At 48.9% G+C, this 20,536-nt stretch overlaps 2 protein-coding genes and 1 pseudogene across 2 annotated transcripts; 2 read left to right on the top strand and 1 right to left on the bottom strand.

The window, feature by feature from the left end:
• The first annotated feature begins 579 nt into the window (after positions 1-579).
• Positions 580-6,918, top strand: LOC114776092 (elongation of very long chain fatty acids protein 5-like; annotated as a pseudogene).
• A 1,838-nt stretch (positions 6,919-8,756) lies between these two features.
• LOC114776091 (F-box only protein 9-like) lies at positions 8,757-14,692 on the bottom strand. Its single transcript, XM_028966705.1, has 13 exons — positions 14,503-14,692; positions 14,014-14,088; positions 13,796-13,927; positions 13,658-13,715; positions 13,481-13,580; positions 11,163-11,293; positions 10,953-11,067; positions 10,720-10,835; positions 9,929-10,019; positions 9,751-9,846; positions 9,568-9,661; positions 9,282-9,433; positions 8,757-9,178 (listed from the first exon to the last, which is right to left on the bottom strand). Exons 1-13 carry the CDS (start codon positions 14,503-14,505, stop codon positions 9,106-9,108), a joined length of 1,236 nt encoding a protein of 411 aa, XP_028822538.1. The 5' UTR covers positions 14,506-14,692; the 3' UTR covers positions 8,757-9,105.
• A 1,037-nt stretch (positions 14,693-15,729) lies between these two features.
• On the top strand, positions 15,730-20,454 carry LOC114776093 (serine/threonine-protein kinase ICK-like). Its single transcript, XM_028966706.1, is given in 15 exon segments — positions 15,730-15,870; positions 15,958-16,163; positions 17,031-17,085; positions 17,441-17,562; positions 17,644-17,723; positions 17,809-17,941; positions 18,222-18,393; positions 18,479-18,646; positions 18,725-18,861; positions 18,863-19,040; positions 19,119-19,312; positions 19,384-19,526; positions 19,599-19,715; positions 20,034-20,138; positions 20,243-20,454. Coding segments are annotated over 14 exon segments (1,857 nt in total). The 5' UTR covers positions 15,730-15,870; positions 15,958-16,062; the 3' UTR covers positions 20,395-20,454.
• Positions 20,455-20,536: the final 82 nt, after the last annotated feature.

Raw genomic sequence — 20,536 nt, 5'->3', positions numbered from 1 at the left:
GGTTATAAAATTATAAAAGGTTGATCTTTGGTGATTTAAATCTCCTGGCTTTGGAGTAAATGCGCAGCATTTTCCCCCTCCTTACATGCACGGAGCGCTTAGGCCCGCACTTTGGATCGGAACGAGTTGATGTTAAGTTGCTGCTCTTGTTTTTTTTTTTTTCTTTTTTTTTAATAAACCCACGTGACCCTGGAGTGAAGCGGGTTACGCGCATGCGCCGGGCGCGGCGCCCTGATTGGTCCGCGGGGCTCCAGACGGAGTGGGGTGATGTCGCGCAGAAAAGTCGCTTTTCAGTAATGTTTAACCACGAAAACTGCTCATACTTCACATGGTTCATATATATACATATATATGTATATACACACACACAATTTAAATATCCCTTTAATTTGAGGTCGATTAAACTCCAAATTCAAAGTTGTTTAAACAACCAAGCAAGTGTCATAACTTATTCCGTGGCACTTAATATTTTAGTAATTTATATTGCTTTAATAAAGTGCTATGGTTTATTAAGTGTCATATCTGAGGTATGACCGCACCATCATCGTCATCATCATCCTCATCATCATCATCATCATCATCCTCCTCATCCTCGCAGCCGCTCCGCGGTGACGCTGCGCTCCATTCCGCCGACGCGCTTCCAGAAGCCGCTCCGTTCCCGGGACCAGGTTGGAAGGGGTGAGATGCGTGAAGGAGCTTCTCTCTTTTCTTCCTGTCAAGCTTGCGAGGCCGAAGCTGCGCTGCATGAAGGACTTTTTTTTCTTTTATAAATACGCGACTTAAGTAACTATTATTCCGAGCGCTGCTAACGACATTCACGCTGTCCTGTCATTTCTGTCACGTCGTGGTCCATGCAGCCCGGTGCTTTTTATTAAAGTGGGACGTGGTGGACCTTTCGGTGATGTTCCCTTCTTTAAAAGTCCCTGTAGGTGGAAGAATGGAGGTCCTGAACCGAGAGGTTAACACGCACATTGACTCGTGGATGGGACCGCGAGGTATGTAGAGAGAACTTCTCCAACTTCTCCTGCAGCAAGCCTTCCGCCGCGCTTCTTCTGTACGGGGAACCAGAGAACAAAAAAGCTTCCTGCTCTTCACCATTTCTGCCCAGCTTATTTCAGACAATTTGGACTGGGCTTGAATGCAGGGCGAAAACCGAATAGCAAACGAATCAAATGGAGTCAGTATTAAAGTTCTCAGGTATTAAATCAGCAGTTAAAAGTCCCCTGACATGAAAATGAATACGAGTTCCCCCAGCCTGTCTATGGTCCTTAAGTGGCTAGAAATGGCGATGGGTGTAAAGAGTGTTTTGGTCGTTTTGCTTCACCGTTCGGAGCGTGGCAGGTCAGACGGTCGGATCTGGTCATTTGTCCCCTTATGACGTCATAAGAGGAAAGGTCACCTCCCGTTTCTCATGCTTCTCATGATCTCCACCGACCGTCATGGCCTCCAAATGTACAAAGAATTCGGAAAGAGACTTAAGATACAGTATTAGAGGACACTAAGACCGTTATAAAAGCGAAATAAAGTATAAAAATGTTTAGGCACCTTTTATATATATATAGAATTAAGCAGGTCAGGAAGAGGACCGCCATGCTTTCAAGGATCGCTGCTAGCTGGTTAGCTTCAGCAAATAACCCTGTAACACATGCAGTACACAAACATTTACTCATTGCACCTCGAATGTTTTACGGCATTTTCTTATGTGCATCTGAATATGGAGCATCGTTTAATGCTATGTTGACATTAGGCTGTAGATGATTGTGAGAATTTCCCTCCATCTGTAACTTCATCCCAAGGTCCCCACGAAGCTCCTTTCTCTCCTTCTCTGTGTTTCAGACCCTCGCGTGCGAGGATGGTTTCTCCTGGACGACTATCTCCCAACGCTTGCTTCTGACCGCGACGTACCTCCTGATCGTGTGGATGGGACCTAAATAAATGAAGAACAGACAGCCACTGTCCTTACGGGGCATCATGGTGGTTTACAATCTAGGCCTGACACTCCTGTCCCTGTACATGTTCTGTGAGGTGAGAGAAACCTGGAATCTGTCGGGAGGCAGGGTCTGTCACTGCATGTCACTGTCACCCTGCACGGGGAAGTAGCGAGTGTTCCTTCGGATGCGGCACCTGACCGGCTGACATCACTTTCACGCGGAGTTGGGGTGATGATTAACGGACTCGGGCGCACGAGTCAGTTTAAAGTCCGACGTTGCCAAATAACGTCTTTGTCAGACCGGTGGCTCGGCTGGTTTTTTTTTGCGCTTGTTGAGCTCAGATACGGGAGGGTTGTTAATTGCGTAATTGGTCTTATCAATCAGTCTCGCAGCCGAAATGCACAACATGAATATTTTATTGTAGAAAAATCTTTCTCGAGTCCTTGGATGTGGATTCGCTGTCCAGAAATATAGAGTCTGTACAGACATGGCTGTAGAAATATAGGCATAGAGTCGATAGGTCGAGTTGATTTGAGTTTCTATTTTATTTGAAATAATCCAGTGTCAATATAGTGCACATTAATGGTGAGCAGAGGGTACAGTTCCGGCGATCTGTCAACTTTTGGATCCAATAAAAAAGAGATTAAATTGCCGCCTTCTGCTCGGCTTGCCTCTCCCACATGACCTTTCGTGTTTCAGTTTCGCCGTTTCTCCCGCCATTTTAGCCTCGCGCTCGGGCCCTCGACACCCTGAGCATGGAGAACGGCTCAGACAAAAGCCTCCATTTAGGAGCGTTAGTGAGAATAAAAATCGCCGCTAGGGTCAACAATAAACAATGAGGAATCACAAGCGTTGTGATTCGGTTATCGAGGACGAGGTACGAGGACGGGCCTGATCTCCAACAATGTCGAAAGGGGACGAAGGTGACAAGTGACAGTGCAAGCTATAAAAACACAAGTACAGACAGTACACAGCAGCACAGGAGACATGACATGGGGACAATTTCACTGTGTGCACCGGTTGTGCTGTGCTGCTGTGACAATCACTACACTTTAGCTTTATATAAGGGGGCGGGGCTATGGAGTCCCGACCGCCCACGGTTAGAAGCTGCTCTTCACTTCTTCTAAGGATATTTGAATATTTCATGCGTGCGTTTACTTTGATGTACGTACTGCTCTGCACATTGTGGAAAAAAGGACTCTTCGTCCACAGCTGGTCGCCGGCGTTGTGGCAGGGGAGATACAACTTCTTCTGCCAGGACTCTCACAGTGGAGGGTGACGCCGACGACAAGGGTAAAATTCTCACCAGGTTTCATTGTTCTGCCTAATATTTTATAAACTAGATGATGTTCCATCTCATGTTGGACCTTGATCATCATTTTTATTGTTGAGGGGACACGAGTTGTCGGTTGTAATCGATCGTGTGCAGTGTTATCGGTGTCTTATTAATCGTGACGTTCTTCACTCGTTTCCTTAGATCATTCGTGTCCTGTGGTGGTTACTACTTCTCCAAGGTGATTGAGTTCATGGACACCTTCTTCTTCATCCTGCGGAAGAACAACCACCAAGATCACGTTCCTGCACGTCTACCACCACGCCAGCATGCTGAACATCTGGTGGTTCGTTATGAACTGGGTGCCATGTGGCCCTGTGAGTGCCCCGGAATCGATGGGCTTTAAATAACCCGCCGCCAGGCTTCGGCGGGCGTGCCATGGTTGGCGTGAGCGTGAGTGTGCGGCCCAGCCCCAACAAAGGCCAGATCTGCACGTCCTGTTTTGCCACGTGGAGGAAGAAAGAAAATGCCACGAATGAACGGCCGCGGTTCCAGCGGTCGTATAAATATTAAATCCGATAATAGTCCTACAGCAAACACGAGAAGTAGCCGTTTTTTTTTTTAACCCATTACCCCATACGGCGTAGTTGTGCAAATTTCTTCTAAATTGAGGAACCTTGGCTTTGCCAGTTCGGGCCGTTGTTGGAGAACCTCCTGTGTTGTGTAACGATGCGGTTCCGACTCTGGTGTGCGCGCGGCACGCATGCTTCGGATCCTGCGGGATTTCACAGCCCGCGCGTAAGATTCACATCCAGGCGTGAGATGATCTGAAACGAGTCCTCGACGCTCCGCCTCCAGCACCGCAGAGGGCTGGGCGGCTGCGTGGGACGTTGAATGCGGGGTTTGTCCTGGTCAGAATGTGAGCGTGATTTATCCGTTAGCCCGCAACCACATTTGAACTTTAACCGAGGGGAATTTTCGCTTTTGACCAAAACCGTTCTACCTTATTGACGCCTTATTGGGGCAGTGGTGGCCTAGCAGTTAAGGAAGTGGCCCCGTAATCAGAAGGTTCGAATCCCGGTCCGCCAAGGGGCCACTGAGGTGCCACTGAGCAAAGCACCGTCCCCACACACTGGTCCCCGGGCGCCTGTCATGGCCGCCCACTGCTCACTCAGGGTGATGGGTTAAACGCAGAGGACAAATTTCACCATGTGCTGTGCTGAAGTGTATTATGGTGTTGCCTAGGACACCAGGATAAACCAATGGCATTTGTGCTCAAATATATTTACCTGTGGAAGCATGAAGGTGTTTAGGAGGGATGTTTAATGCAATCACGGAAAGAGAGCAGATGCCCCGATGAGTGGAGAAGAAGCTGCAGTAACAACAGGCGGATAATGCTGATCAGCCACAGCGTGAAGTTATGGGAAGGCGCAGTGAGAGGTTGAGGTTGAGAGGATGGCCAGTTGGGTGACCAGTTTCATGCCGGGAAAGAGCACTACAGATGCTTTGACTGTCTACAGGGTGCCTGGAGTGGCGGAGAAGTTTGTGAAAGCGGAGCAGGTAACGTGTGAGGACCGTGTGACAGCAGCTGCATTAGGCGTGACAGATGTGTAGAAGGTGGAGGTGGGTCAACACCAAGGATCGGCTCTGAGCCCTCTCTTCGACACGAGTCCCTCTGGACCGTGATGCTTGCTGATGACTATGTGATCTGTAGTGACAGGAGGCTGGAGCTGGAAGAGACCTTGGGAACGTGGAGAAATGTTCTAGAGAGGAGAGGAATGAAGGTCTGTAGGGCAAACAGACAGGAGTTCAGATACTTGGTTTCAACTGTCCAGAGCAAAGGGAAGTGTGAAAGAGACGTGAGAAGATTGTCAGGAGTAGTTTGTGACAGACGGGTACCATCAAGAGACACTAGCCAGAGACCAGTTATATGGGTTGGAGATGGTGGCACGTGAACCGGAAGACCCAGGATCATTGTGTCCCTGAGCAAGACACTTAACCCTGAGTGTCTTCAGGGGGACTGTCCCTGTCACTTTGATCATAAAAGACAGGAGGTGGCAGAGATAAAGATGCTGAGATTTATGTTGGGGGTGACAAGGATGGTGACAGCGCTTCAAATGCCGTGACAGGCGCCCGGGGAGCAGTGTGTGGGGACGGTACCTTCATCAAGGGGACCTCAGTGGCAACGTGGCGGTTCGGGATTCAAACCTGCAACCTTCTGATTACGGGTCCGCTAATAAAGGTTAATTTGATCTCATCTTATCTTATCTTAAGCCACCTTGGCGACCCCGAATGGAGAAACTCACATATATAACTGAGCTTTGAGGATCAAGAGAGAGCTCGGTCATGGACCTATAATTCATCAGGAGGGTTGGGATAAAGTTGCTGCGTATTAATCTGCACCGCTCTTGTGTCTTTTGCCAGCATATTTCGGAGCCGCTTTCAACAGTTTCATTCACGTGCTGATGTACTCGTATTACGGCCTCTCTGCCGTTCCGTCTCTCCGGCCCTACCTCTGGTGGAAGAGGTACATCACCCAAGGGCAGCTGGTGAGTCCGAGTTGCACATCGCATGACAGCAGCTGCATATAATGACTCTGATCGCCCACAAGTTGTTCTCCCCAGGTTATTAGTACATGTCGTCCCAGGGCATGATGGGACAGCCGCAAAGTCTCTGTTCTAAATAAATCCCTCCCGTAATCTTCAGGGATTATTACATTTTTGTTCCCCCTCAATTCATCACTGCACCGCTGCAGAGGATGGATGCAGATGGAGCTACATGCAGATCTAGAGACGTTCCAGTTATACTAATACGTACAGCGCCACTCAAAAGTGGGGCCTTTTGGACTCTGTGGCCATCTTGGAGAATCCAATATCAGAAGCATATTCCGTGTTTGTTGTATCAGGAGAAAGTGAAGTACGTTTGATGAACCTGTTTTTTTTCCTCTTCTTACCTTCATGGCGGCTTTGTTAACATGAGTGAATGATAAGAAAACTGTCCCCGTTGTCCATCTTAAGGTGGTGGAGAGAAGACGCGAGCATGAAATGCTGCCTTCCCAGTAAAAGCTCACTGCTTTGCAGGGAGTCTTCAGCGTTTTGCCTTGTTTGTTATTTGTGGTTTATTACATTTCATAATCCTGCGTCCACCTATAAATGAATAGCTGTGGCCAAACTTTTGCTTGGTAACGTATTTCACATTTTGAAACAGCCAAACGCTCCACCAGGAGGAACTAGACACCCCTTTCCCTTCATTTCTAACAACCTCTCCTCATGTGGTTTTGTGAAATGTCTAGATGCTTGGTTTTCCAGGTCCAGTTTGTCATGACGATGTTCCAGACGTCGTGTGCGGTAGTCTGGCCGTGTGGCTTTCCGATGGGCTGGCTGTATTTTCAGATCAGCTACATGGTTTCACTCATCATCCTGTTCACCAACTTCTATGTGAAGGTGGGTGTCGTCTCCATTACAGCAGAGTGAGGCCGATGAACACGGACTGATTCTGATATAATTACTAATATATTGTGACCATGGACGTTTAGAGGCTTTTGAAATACAAGGCGTGTCCTCCATTTGTTGTAGACGTACAAGAGGCGTGGCGGCTCCAAAGCGAAGGACCATCAGAATGGATCTCTAGCATCTAAAAACGGCCATGTGAATGGAGCCGCGGAGAGCGGCCGCCGGAAACTGAGAGTGGACTGAGCGATGTGTCCATTTCCACGTAACGTCACTAGGACGCCATGGGTTAGTGCATAGTACATACACTCTAATCAAATAGCAGTTTAATCGGAGAAGGAGAAGCCACTGACGCGCTGTAGAGGTTTAATTGGCAGGTGACCCGAGCTTTCCATGCGGCGTGAAGGTCCAGAGGCTTTCACAGCAGCTGCTGAAATGTCCTCCCAGGACCACAGCCCAATGTGCAATAATGATGATAATAAAGGGAAACAGAAGTACTGTATCAGTCCCCCTCCCCCCTCGATTAATAAAGGTGACCTTTATTTACTTCAATTCAGCTAGGACTTACATGATACGTCTCAAATTGCTTCTTCTTTCTGAATTCCATTTGCCCTTTTACTACACAAGTGATATTCCACAACACATGATACTATGAAGCATATCTAACAGATAGTCCAGTCCATCTTTTTACGAAAAACAACTCAGCTTGCTAGAAAGGTGGATTTATGAGATGAGTATTGAGATGAGTATGAGTAAATTATGAATGTAATGTTCTTGGTCTCTTTGCTTGTATTGCCAGATGGAGAGTGGAGAGCTTTAACTGTGCTAGATGCATAACCAACATCAGCATTGATATACTGTGATCATTTATGGCACTGTCTCATAAACAGCTGGTGTTTTCTTCATTATTTTAATATTGACTGTACACCACCCAACAGTACTGCCGGAGAAAGTCGGATGAACGGTTACGATGGCATTAAGTAGATTTTTGGTGCGTTCTATTTCATGTATAATATATAAAACTGAAGGAAGAAACCCTGGGAGGGAGTGATAGAGAGGGGCGCCCTTCCAGGGTCGAGGGAGTCTGCGGTTGGGGTACGTGCAGTTGGTGATTTGTCCAAGAAAAGAAAAGTCCAACAGGTCTAGTGCAGTATGGAGGTTCTGTCCACGTTTGGAGGTGCTGGACAGTGCAGAGTAGGTTTAAGTCCAGTGTCGTGGTCTACACTGCGTGTCCATTACGATGCTACTGGTCAATTTGAAGATCCGGTGGTGGTGGCTCAGTGAAGGACACGATTAAACCGTTTGAAGTTCGCTCCGGGCCCGTCAACACCCAGAACAGTGCAAAATCCAAAAGATCAGCCAATCGCACGTCCAAGATCACCTTGGTTCCGTCATACTGGTTCCAGACGTACTGACCCTGCAACTTTACTGTAGCTCTGTACAGACCCAACTGTTAGGTTGTTCGTATGCCTTAATAGCTGAAACCGTACTTAGAATGTTGCGTATGGTTGTCCGTACGCCTTAGTCCTACACACGAAGGAGCGCTTTATTCACACTACTGTCTGGTGCATTACAAACGTTGTTCAATTTTGCAGACCATTGGGCCAAAATGAAAATTTTTTTAACACTGTATATACCACATGTTTAAAAGGCAAAAGCATCTTACAGCACCGTCTTACAGCAGCCAGCACCTTTGAGCTCAATGTCACTTAGTTGTAAATAAAGATCTTAATGTCTGTCACTTCAATAATTTGTTCTGGAATTTTCTTAAAATATATATATAATATTTATTTTTTTTTAAGCATAAAACACTAGAACAATCCAGCAGTCGGCACACGAACTTCAACGTTAACGTCACATGAAGTGATGCAATGCTCTCTGTGGACACTTTACTTCTTCTTCCTTTTTCCTCGCACTCGTTCTGATGCCAGATGGGGACGAGTCCCCTTCAGCGGCAGGTTTACGGTGAAGCCACGTGACACGGATGGATTGGAGGATTAAATGGAGAAAAGGTGTAAAGGTGCCTCTGGTTTATACTTCTACGAATACGTACGGATGGTAACGCCTACTTGTGTGTGCGTTTTAAAAAGGGAGACGGACACATTTCATTTGTTGGCATTTCATTTAATTGATTTCCAGTTTTTTTCTAAACCAGTAAGTGCTCGGGTTCACAAAACTGCAATTGTTTGATAGGAGGATCAAACTAACACAAACATGGCTGACATGTCATTTACATAGATTTGATTATCATTATCAGCAGCGGGACGATTTCAGCATTAAAGACGCTCGTACGCGTTAAACCAGTCGTCTGGTGACAAGCGGTGAAAACCACTAAAAACACAATTGTACATTCATCAAAATCCTTTTCAGCTCGAAGCGGGGGGAGGAGTTACAGGCGGTGGGCGGAGCTGGCGTTACTACAGGGGACGGTCGGAAAAAGCCGTGTAGCTCTTCACGCGTGCAAAGAACAGAGGAGTGTACATTTTGTCCACATCGAACGCAGTGACGACGGTCTTCCCGTTGACCTGCACGAAGAACGGAGAAGCGCGTTGGAAAACTGCCTGGCAGCCATGGGGTCATTTCGATTCTAGACGGAGAGGGGGAAGGTCGCGGGTGAGAGGCCGCTACCTGTAGGTGATGTGACACGAGTGGTGGATCCACACGAGCTTGTTGAAGCGCTGCCGCCCCCCGGAGGACAACTGCAGTCCCACGTGGAAGCTGTGCTCGGCTTCGGGTACTGGGTTCCGCCTGCAGAACCGGCTTTTCTGATACTCCGCCTTCTGTCTCGTGCGCGCGCACACACACACACACACACACACACAAAAAACCCCCACAAAGCCCGGGTTCACACTGCCTCTACAGGAGCATGGTCTGAGGTTGGAGCAGTTACTCCTACGGTTACGGTTACACCCACCTCCTCCTTTCTCTTGGCAACAACAACATAAACTTTGGTTTGATTGTCTGTGTCTTGGGAGAAGCGGTAATGACCAAAAAGAACAGACTCCAACCTGAACACAAAGATAAAAGAAGAAATAAAAAACCCCACAGATGAGCAAAGTGGAACCCAAACCTGGCCGAGCGAGGAGTGAAGGAGGACCTGGTACTCCTGCTGCGCAGGCGCGGAACTGTGGAAAGCGGGTCCTCGGGCGTGGTCAGCATCATCACCTGACCATCGGGGAAAAAGCGCAGGTACCTACAAAAAAAAAAAAAACAACAAGTGACTTCACACCGGTGGAGTTCACCCACGACAAAGTGGTGAAGCGGTAGCAACCCACCGATAGTACTCAACCTGGTGCCACGCCCTGTAGAATCCATCAAGCGACTCCTCCCCCTGACGGATGTAGGACGTTTTGCTGATGTACACGCCTGCGGAAAAAAAACCACACCAATTAATCGTAGCGTCCAGGAACGCTCACAGTTTCTGTACGCTACATCACTTTCACACGGTCTGAGTCAGTCGGTGAGTTTGTAACGAATCAAAATGCGCCGCTTCAAACCAAGCGAGAACTTTCTCTCTGCCGATTGGTCAGATGCATCGCCACGGAAAACAACAACCGTAAATACAGGAAGTGGATGTGCTGTTTGCGTGAAATTGGCCGGACAATTGTAAAGTAAATTTATGCCCTGGCGCCCTTATCCAGAGCGACTTACAACACGCTTCCATGTTACCATGGATGAGGTGATCAGTTCTGGTTCACAAGGACCCCCAAATATGAATACAATCTTATTATTCATAGGGTGGTAGTAGCCTAGCGGGTAACACACTCGCCTGTGAACCAGAAGACCCAGGTTCAAACCTCACTTACTACCATTGTGTCCCTGAGCAAGACACATAACCCTGAGTGTCTCCAGGGGGGGGACTGTCCCTGTAACTACTGATTGTAAGTCGCTCTGGATAAGGGTGTCTGGTAAATAATGTAAATGTAAAATATTCACTCTTTTGTAGTTTCTATACAGAAGTCAGACAATAAGAAGGTTACAAGTTCATCTAAATATTCTCTAAATAGGAACGTTGGATTCAAGCGTGTAAAAGCACCCTTCGATGGAGGAGATGGGGCGTATTTACCATCAAAGCGCACACGAGGTTTCTCTAAAAACATTTCCCTCCAGGAGCTGAATGGCAGTTTGGTGCAGTTCCGGCCCCACACCTTCAGACAGGCCAAGCGCCAAATCTCGGGATCCCTGCACCAGAAAGGAAAAAGCAGACGTAGACGCACCGCGTGATGAAAAATAAAATGCCGAATCTGAACCGGTGCGCGTTGCAGCACCTCCAGTTCACGGTACAAAAAGTCAAGGCACCTGGCACAGATGTAGAAGCCCCTGCAGACCAGAGAAAGCTGCTCTAGCGCGCGCAGGTCCAAGTCGCAGGACACCACCCAACGGAAGATGTACATCAGCACTTCTGTGGGCAGCGCTGAGGGACCCCAGGGGCACGAAATTTTTTTTTTTAATAATAAACCCAAACCCACGAGGGATATTGGGAGCCGTCTTGGGAGGGTTCGGCCTTACCAGAGATGTGCACCTGTGTGGTCTCCACCTCATGCTCGCATATCTTCAGCGTGGAACTCTGCAGAGTGAGTTGGTGCTGGAAGTAGGCGAGGAGGTCGTCGATTTCGCAGTCGCCCTCATTCTCCGCCAAACTGAAACAGCACAGAAGCAGATGGGTGGAAGTAGCCTAGCGGATAACACACTCGCCTATGAACCAGAAGACCCAGGTTCAAATCCCACTTACTACCACCGTGTCCCTGAGCAGGACACTTAACCCTGAGTGTCTCCAGGGGGGGCCTGTCCCCGTAACTACTGATTGTAAGTCGCTCTGGATAAAGGCGGGCGTGTTTCCTACTTCCTGCCAGCATAAACACTCCAAGCAGCCAGAGAACGGTAACTTGCCCTACCCAGTGTGCAGTTTTCCTAGGAAAACTAGGCTAGGAACAGGCAAGGACTTAACGGGTGCGGGGCTGGAGAAGGGCGGAGCGCCCTTGCTGGGAAAGTGGCGCTGAGTTGGAGGGGGATGCTTATTTGAGGAACGTGCAATATGATCGTTAGGAACGGTGGGAAATGTTTGTGTAAATGTGTTTGTTGTCTGTCGGATTTATGATTTAGTCCAGGGCTACAAAGACTGGCCCAAGTTTTCAGTTGCGAGTTTGGACTTACGCTTTATTATTTATTCTTTTTTTAAATAATTTAAAGGTCCCCTGTTTTTTTTTTTTTGCTTTTATTTCGGTCTTGTTGGTCCCCTAATTCTGTATCTGAAGTCTCTTTTTGAAATTCTGCCTAGGTGCAGAATTACAGCCACTTTGATCCAGTCCCACAATGAGATTTTCCAGGACGTGCCATTTCGGTGTCTGTAGCTTTAAATGCTAATGAGGAGGAGAGAGGCGGGACGAGGAAGAGGGCGGCCTATAGTTGAGCGTCATCAACACCATCCACCCACCACAATGGAGGGGCAGTGGTGGCCTAGCGGTTGAGGAAGCGGACCCGTAATCGGAAGGTCCTGAACCGCCGAGGTGCCATTGAGGTCCTTTTCATGAAGGTTCCGCCCCCACACACTGCTCCCTGGGTGCCTGTCATGGCTGCCCACTGCTCACCAAGGGTGATGGTTAAATACAGAGGACACGTTACACTGTGTGCTGTGCTGCAGTGTTTCCACATTGTCAACCTCTTCACTTTCAATGTTTGGCGCAGACAGGACGTCGTGTCCACGGAACTAAAAGGAAATACATTTGTGCTCATTTTTACATCCAGTCACCAAGCATGGTGTAAGAATGGACATCACGGGAGCCTGCTTTTGCCTTGCATAACAGATGTCTGCAGGGGGAAGTGTGACATTCCTGTGTCGATGGTTGTGCGTGAAGATTCGACACCTCTGTTTTACATGTCTTTTGTCTGATGGTTACGTGTGAAGTATCAGCCGTCAGGACCGCCCACCCTCTTTGTCTTCCCCAAATGGGAGGCACCGGGGGGCGTGACATCAGAAACAACAGGTTCTGATTGGTCAGTGACAACTTCCTGTAGGCCAGGGGTATAAAAGTCTGCTCACATGTGGAAAAAGCACCTCTGAGCTTTCTTGCTCAGGGGTTTTTCCATCGGAAGCCGGAAGGCTTCTGAGCCTTTCTCTCCCCCTCTCTTTCTTTTCCCTCTTTACTCTTTCTTCTCTTTTTATTGTCTCTGTAACCTTGGTACCTTTTTACATTCAATTCACATGTAACTACAATAATTATTTACCGGTGTTAATAAATTAGAAACTGTTCATTTTTAACCTCTACTGTGCCATGCCTCTTTCTGCCAGGTAACATCAAGTTGGAGTGGTTGAATACAGTGCTTTGTGTGGAGGGAGAAAGATTTTTTTCTACACACTCTACTCTCTCCCACACCACATGGTCTTCATTGTTTTTACAATGGTTACCTCCTGTAACCAAGTGTGATAAACAGGAAGTAACCTTCCCCTTATGATGAACGGCGACACAGAATGAGCAAAGCACTCTTTAAGTGTGCACGGTGCACACAGTGAAATGTGTCCCCTGCTTTTAACCATCACCCTTGGTGAGCAGCGGGCACCATGACCAACGCCCGGGGAGCAGTGTGTGGGGACGGTGCTTTGCTCAGTGGCACCTCGGGATTCGAACCGGCAACCTTCTGATTACGGGGCCGCTTCCTTCACCGTTAGTCAACCGCTGCCTTTTTACACCTATCGCCATTTCTAGCCACCACAGGACAGGCCAGGGGAACTCGTATTAATGTTAAATAATCTCCCAAAGTGAAAGCTTCGTGTCAGGGGACCTTTAAAAGGCGGAGTCCGTCTTGTTAGTAGCATCACTAGTACTCACTAGGTCCCACCGACTCGGTCTGGATCCGGCGAGCGGTTGTAGTTGATCTTAAACTCGATGTCGGGCACCAGCTGCATGGCGCGCCGGTAGTACTTGATGGCTGCGTGCGAGAAGCGTCCCGTTCAAACTCTCCCGACGGCGGAAGGTCGCCATGTGGTGCACCAGGCATTGACGTACCTTCGTACACCGCGCCACTCTGCTCTTCCTCGACAGCCTTTAGGAACAACTCCCTGGCCTGCGAAGGAAGCGGACGGTCAGCTGTGCAAACCACACCGGCACACCGAGGACCGGCGCGCATTTACTGTCTCGTCGTACTTCTTCCTCCCGGGCCAGCTCCTGCCTCCTCTTCTGATCGGCGGCGCCCAGCAGCCTCCGCTTCGCCTCGCCGTACCGGGGGCCGGGCAGCAGCTCGGACATCCACTGCGCCCGGAAGGCGCTCAGCTCCAACTGGACGCAGGAAAAAGACGGAGACACGTTGCAGCCAGGTGCCGTTACGAGCGGGGAGAGGACTGGTGTCGGGGCCGAGAACTGACTTGGAGGTGGGAGTCGTCGGGGTTCTCGTCCTCTCCTTCCTCTGCCACACCCCCGGAGTTCATATTACTTTCGGCCTGTTACAATCACGGCAACCAGAAAAACTCAATCGTTTGATTTGTTAAATTAAAATGCATGACGCGTCAGTCAATAAACTTCCAATACTTCAAAATATCTCACTCTCGGGGCTACAAGTAATTTCACGGCGCGTTGCAAAAAAACGTAGAAAAATTACGGATTACTGTTACGAACGTGAAGACGAAGTGGGGCAGTGCACAACTTTATTTTTTCCTGAATTCCACATCTAGCGACTCGTCCCTTTTATTCACTGTACGCCCGTCCTGGAGCAGGAGACGTGTCAATTCCCCGCAGCGATGTTAATAATCAGCGAGGAGGCGTGTACATGCTAGCTGTTAGCTGACCAGGCTAGGCTAGGCTAGGCTAGCAACAACAGCTAAATCATACGAGTCGGGAAAACAACACGGTACAACCATGGCGGCTTTATCTGTCGGGTCCGGCGCTGACGCGCGGAAACGCGCTTCTTCGGTGAGCTTCTACAGTTCACGGTCGGAGAAACGGACAACGCTGCGGACAAATTTGCGAGCTCGCCACACAGCAGCCATTTCGGAGGCTGAAACCGGAGCTGCGCGCCGTGCCCTGACGCGCCGACCGCCGACGTCATCGGCCACGTGACCTGGCGGAGGGGCTGGTGACGTCAGAGCAGCCGCCCGGCGTTTAGTACTTGCAAATATTAACGATTTGCTCAATTAACAAAATATACACATAACAACAGAGAAACATCAAAAATTCAAAGCTTCTTGTTTTTACAATTTACAAAGTCTTACTGCAATTTGAAAACTCATTAACAGTTTATATAAATATATTAACAATTCACATATGTTGTCAATGTTCAATATTCAAAATTATGTACTTACAGATTCAACAGTCAGAAGTCTAATAAAAGAATTATTTCATCCTGCTCGTCAATGGGTTTATTCCTTTAAAGTTGTTCACCACAGACACTCTGAATTTTTCACTGAATTTATCTTTATTTATTTTTAACAAAACAAATCTGCAGTGGCATTTGGAATATAAAACTAACTATGTCACATAGATTTTTTTTAAGAATAGAAATAGTCAGACTGGGAATTTTTTTCTACGACTCTATTGCTCGACAAGACAAATAGTCAATAGGCCCATTTTGCTACTTACATCCTCTAAAACAATAATGCATAATCTCAACAGTACCGAAGAAAAATGTATAATCAGTTCATCATCATCCAGATCCTCTTGTAATCTGTAGAATTAATGAAGGATGTCTTTCTGATTCTCCTCCATCTCCAATCGGGTAGCGACAGGGCATAAGGTTTGATTTATCTAAAAGCATCTCGCTGACATAATCAATCAATCAGCTCATTTAAACAAGGCACATTAGAACACCTAGCGAAGTGAAAGTGAAGTGATTGTCATTGTGAAACACTGCACAACAAAACGAGCAGTGGGCACCATGACAGGCGCCCGGGGAGCAGTGTGTGGGGACGGTGCTTTGCTAAGTGGCACCTTCACTTGCTTAAAAAGTACTTCAGACGAGTCTAACACGCGCACGCCCTCACAAAATAAAGCCAAGTAAAGTAAAGTAAAGTAAAGTAAAGTAAAGTAAAGGAAGACATCCAGCGTGAAATAAAAGAGGCGGATGTAATTCTGCCCCGGTGCGGTAGGGGGCGGTCGCGCTGTCGTGCCGCCGGCCGAAATCACTGCAGTCGGTGGGGGAGAGAGAAGAGTCGCGCCTCGGCGGCGCGTCCGCTGCGTTCAGGATGCTGTAAAACCACGCCGACTTGCATGGGACCGACGCGCACCAGGTACCGTCCTTTCTTCTCGCCTGCAGACGTTTATTGAGCGTCGCTTTCCGGTCCGAGTGTTAACAACGTCGTCGTCGTCGCCTGCAGGCGGCGAGCCCGCGACACCATGACCGTCGCACCAGACGCGACCGCCGTCCACTGCTGTTGTCACCGGAAGGTCCGGCTGCACTCGCCAGCGGCCCGGGGCCCGCCATGAACCGGTACGCCGCGCTCCGGCAGCTGGGCGACGGCACCTACGGCTCGGTCAGCCTCAGCCGCAGCCTGGAGTCGGGCGAGCTGGTGGCCGTGAAGAAGTGAGTGGCGGTCGCGCCGTTTATCGGACGTCAAGTGGGGAAAAAGTGAAGTGATTTGTCCTCTGTATTTAACCACCACCCGCCATGGCGGGGACGGGGATTCGAACCCGCAACCTTCTGATTACGTGGCCTGTGGGCGCTTTGCTCAGGGACACCGTGGTGCGCGATATTTTGCATCGATACAGAGGCCCCGAATATCGATATTTTCGTATGTAAATTTGGTCCGCAGGGTGGAAGAAGTGCGACCGCACCCTCCACTCCTGTAGGTGGCGCTGGAAACGCAAAGCGTGACGGATCGTACACAGCATCTCGTATTCACAGAAAATGTCGCAGTATTGACAGTATGGTGGCCTTGTGGGTTAAGGACTTAATCATGTTTATTGCCCCTTAATCAGAGGGTTGCCGGTTCGAATCCTGATCCGCCAAGGTGCCCTTGATGAAGGTCCCGTCCCCACACACCGCTCCCCAGGCGCATTGTCACCTAGGGTGATGGTTAAATACAGAGGACACGTTTCACCTTGTCACCGTGTGCTGTGCTGCATCGTCTCACAATGACAATCACTTCACTATATATTGTGATATAATCGTATCGCGAGATCCTTGCCAGTACACATCCCTCAATGCGTTGTGTTGAATAAAGTGCTCATTACATAATCCGTGGTTTTATATTATAATTATAGCAATTGTGGACTCAAATCCTGCATCAGGATTGATTAGATTTTACGGTTTTTATTATGTGGAGCTTTATTATTTTGACTCGTTGCTTCCTTGTGTCGGGTACTGTGATAAATTAATATATGCATGGTCATATTGTATATAATAATTCCCCGCGAATCTGATGCCACCTCAACACGCGTTTGTTTGCAGAATGAAGAAGAAGTTTTATTCCTGGGAGGAATGCATGAATCTGCGAGAGGTTAAAGTACGTCATTTTTCATATTCACCAGAAAATGCAGGAATACGGTGCAGGGGGACCTGGCGAATGTGTTAGTACAGATAGTTCTGTTGGGACGGCTGTACGTGTCCTTTCATGTCCCGTATAGGACGCCCCCAGTCAGCCCCCCCAAATGAGTGCATGAGCGAGGGAACGTCGGAATTTATCCAGAGAATCCCAGATCCTTGTTCTTGTAATCCGGGGGTTCCTCCCTATCTGCACCTTGTGTCTTCATGTTAATAAAGCGGTAATAACGGGGGCTCTGCATGGCTGTGTGCTTTCATCATTATTATTATTTTTTACCGCGCTACGCTCTCGTGAAAATTCGTTGTCCTCTTTTCAGTCCCTGAAGAAGCTCAACCATGCCAACGTCATCAAGCTGAAGGAAGTCATCAGAGAAAACGACCATTTGTACTTTGTGTTTGAGTACATGAAGGAGAATTTGTATCAGCTCATGAAAGAAAGGTACGCCGCTTGTACGTTATCTGCGCGGATTTCGCTCGACTGCGCCGCTCGGGTTTAATGCGGATGCGAAACTGGTTTCAGAACTCGCCTGTTTCCCGAGTCTGCTGTGAGGAATATTATGTTCCAGATACTACAAGGGCTTACGTTCATTCACAAGCATGGTAAATGCGTATATTCCTTCATTTTTTACATGTTGTTGGCGGACTTCTATCAACATCTTTGTTTGCCCGTTTTCACGCCGTTCAGGGTTCTTTCACCGCGATCTGAAGCCTGAGAACCTCTTGTGTATGGGACCGGAGTTGGTGAAGATCGCCGACTTCGGGCTCGCTCGGGAGATACGGTCCCAGCCTCCGTACACTGACTACGTCTCCACCAGATGGTGAGCCGCGTTCCCAGAACAACATGTGGTTCACAACAATTCGGGAACGCTTCGGAGAAATATGCCGCTCCGTTCTCCAAATATCTGCCAAAAAAACCCTGCAATCCAATATTTCCACTTACAAAAGTACAATAAAACTAAATAAATAAATATGATTAATAAATTAATGAATGAAACAAATTAAATGACATATTGCAGTAGAATTAACCGCAATGTCCCCATTCGGCTCACCGCAACCACGCTACACCATGAGTCCGTCTCTGCCATTGCCGGGTTCCAGGTACCGAGCTCCGGAGGTCCTGCTCAGGTCCACCAGCTACAACTCCCCCATCGACCAGTGGGCTGTGGGCTGCATTATGGCCGAGCTCTACACCCTCAGGCCGCTTTTCCCGGGTTCCAGTGAGGTGGACACCATCTTTAAAGTCTGCCAGGTCCTCGGAACGCCTACGAAGGTAGAACAAGGCTCGTCGTAACTCGGCGTGTTTCCAGAAGATGAATTCTGACAAGTAACCGTCATGTCTCCTTCGCCCGCTTCAGAATGACTGGCCCGAAGGCCATCATCTCGCCGCCGCCATGAATTTCCGCTGGCCCCAGTGTGTGCCTACCAGCCTGAGGTGTCTGATCCCCAACGCCAGTGCGGAGGCCATACAGCTCATGCGGGATCTGCTGCAGTGGGACCCCAAGAAGAGGCCGGCGGCCGGTCAGGTGAACGTCCTCCCCAGTATCGCGCGGTCGTTTTTTTTTTTTTTTTGGTCGTTTGAACTGTGCCGTTGTTCTGGTCAGGCCCTCCGGTTCTCCTACTTCTATGTGGGCCAAGCGCTCGGCACCACGAAACAAATCCTGGACCAGGGCCGTCCCCAGGCCCCTCAGGCGCCGCCGCTGCGGCCGCAGGCCCCGCAGTTCGCGCCGGCGCCGCCCCCCACAGCACCAGACCCCCGTCCGGCCCCTGCACCCCATCCAGCCCACCACGGCCCCCGTGTACAAACGACACCCGGAACCGGCCCCGGAGCCGACTCTCCGCCACCTGAAGCCGGAGGAGGGCGAGAGAGCCGCGCAGAGCCGATTCCCTCTCATCCGCGATAAAGCCGCCCAGAGCCAGGTGAGGTGCATTCTGGGAGACCGAGGCCGACCCCTGAGGTGCTTATTAAAAACATCTCGTACGAATCTTTTCCTTCAGGAGTCCGAGAACGCCAACTTCTCAGGTTATCAACCAAAGCCTAAAGCTGGCCGCAGGCGATGGAGCCACGCCACAGGGGTCTTAAAGGGGGACGAGTGGGACGATTTTGAGGACGTTGAGACCACACTTGCCGTCGTCGGCAAGTCCAGTCACAACAGTGAAGTGAGAAGACACGGAGATGGCGCTCTGAGCCGGTAAATGGGGCGTCCTCGAGCGATCCTGGTCCTTTGCTGTCTCCATTTTAATGACCTTTCGTCCCTCTCAGGCTTGGACACGTGCCAAACTTCAGTCCGGCCTTCGGCAGGAGTGACGCCCCTTCCAATTTAAATAGCGCGCTGCCCTGTCTGGAGCCGTCCAGGACCGCGTCAGCAAAGCAGCATTATTTGAAGCAATCTCGATATTTACCAGGTGCCTGGCAAATAAACGGCTGCCGCCGAGGTTCTAAGCCTGATGTTGACCTTTCTTGCTCTGTCTGTAAAGGGTTAAGTTCAAAAAAGAACATGGCAACGAATTCCCCAGGCGACTTCGGTGGGAACTCTCTTTGGGGCGGCAGCGGGATTCCTGTCGGAGGGACCCTCCCCACCAGAAGCACACATGGTGAGGAGGCCGATAAGCGGCCATTAACATTTACTCTACGTGTAGTGATTGTCACATGTGATGCACAGCACACAGTGAAATTTGTCCCCTGCATTTACCCCATCACCCTGAGTGAGCAGTGGGCGGCCATGACAGGCGCCCGGGGAGCAGTGTGTGGGGACGGTGCTTTGCTCAGTGGCACCTTGGCGGCAACCTTCTGATTACGGGGCCGCTTCCTTAACCGCTTGGCCACCACTGCCCCATAGCTCATTTACTCTACATTCTGTTGGAATGTAGATTAATAGTAGATTACATTTTTTATTTTTACTATGTTGACAGGAATGAACACTCTTCCAAGTGGATACGTGCCCTCGTTTTACAGAAACGAGCCTGTCCCCATGAACCAGAGAGTGCAGCTGGCACCTGTAGTGAACTCGGCATCAAGTAAGAATTCGTTGCTGCTGCAGAAATGTGTCTCTGCTTCTAAAATTGCACATTTTATATGTAAATTATATTTTAAAAAAAAAATAAAAAATTTCTCAATGCAGATTATGCAACGTGGAGGTCGAATAGAGGCCAAATAGGGACGTCGTCCTTCACCTCGTCACCCACCAAGAGTACCTCTGCGATGAGGCCACACCCACCAACACAGCCTGTACACGGCCGGACAGACTGGGCCGCCAAATACGGACACCGTTAGCCATGTCCTCCAGCGTTGGTTTGGTCCAAAACCATCAATGTGTTAATCAAACATGTATTTAAAAAAATTATTTTTAACATCCTGTGTTTACATTGTGAGAGATATATACACACACACACTTATACATAGAGCAATAATATTT

Source organism: Denticeps clupeoides, unplaced genomic scaffold (assembly GCF_900700375.1).
Source record: "Denticeps clupeoides unplaced genomic scaffold, fDenClu1.1, whole genome shotgun sequence".
In the NCBI taxonomy this organism is placed as follows: domain Eukaryota; kingdom Metazoa; phylum Chordata; class Actinopteri; order Clupeiformes; family Denticipitidae; genus Denticeps; species Denticeps clupeoides.
The sequence above is the reverse complement of the archived record's forward strand: the minus strand, read 5'-3'. Positions and strand labels throughout refer to the sequence as shown.

Excerpts from the sequence above, each read along its gene's own strand:
- LOC114776091 (XM_028966705.1), bottom strand. Across the intron at positions 10,836-10,952 it reads GGCTTCTACATCTGTGCCAG|GGATCCCGAGATTTGGCGCT; the intron begins GTGCCTTGACTT and ends TTTCTGGTGCAG. Across the intron at positions 9,662-9,750 it reads CTGCGCAGCAGGAGTACCAG|GTTGGAGTCTGTTCTTTTTG; the intron begins GTCCTCCTTCAC and ends CTTTGTGTTCAG.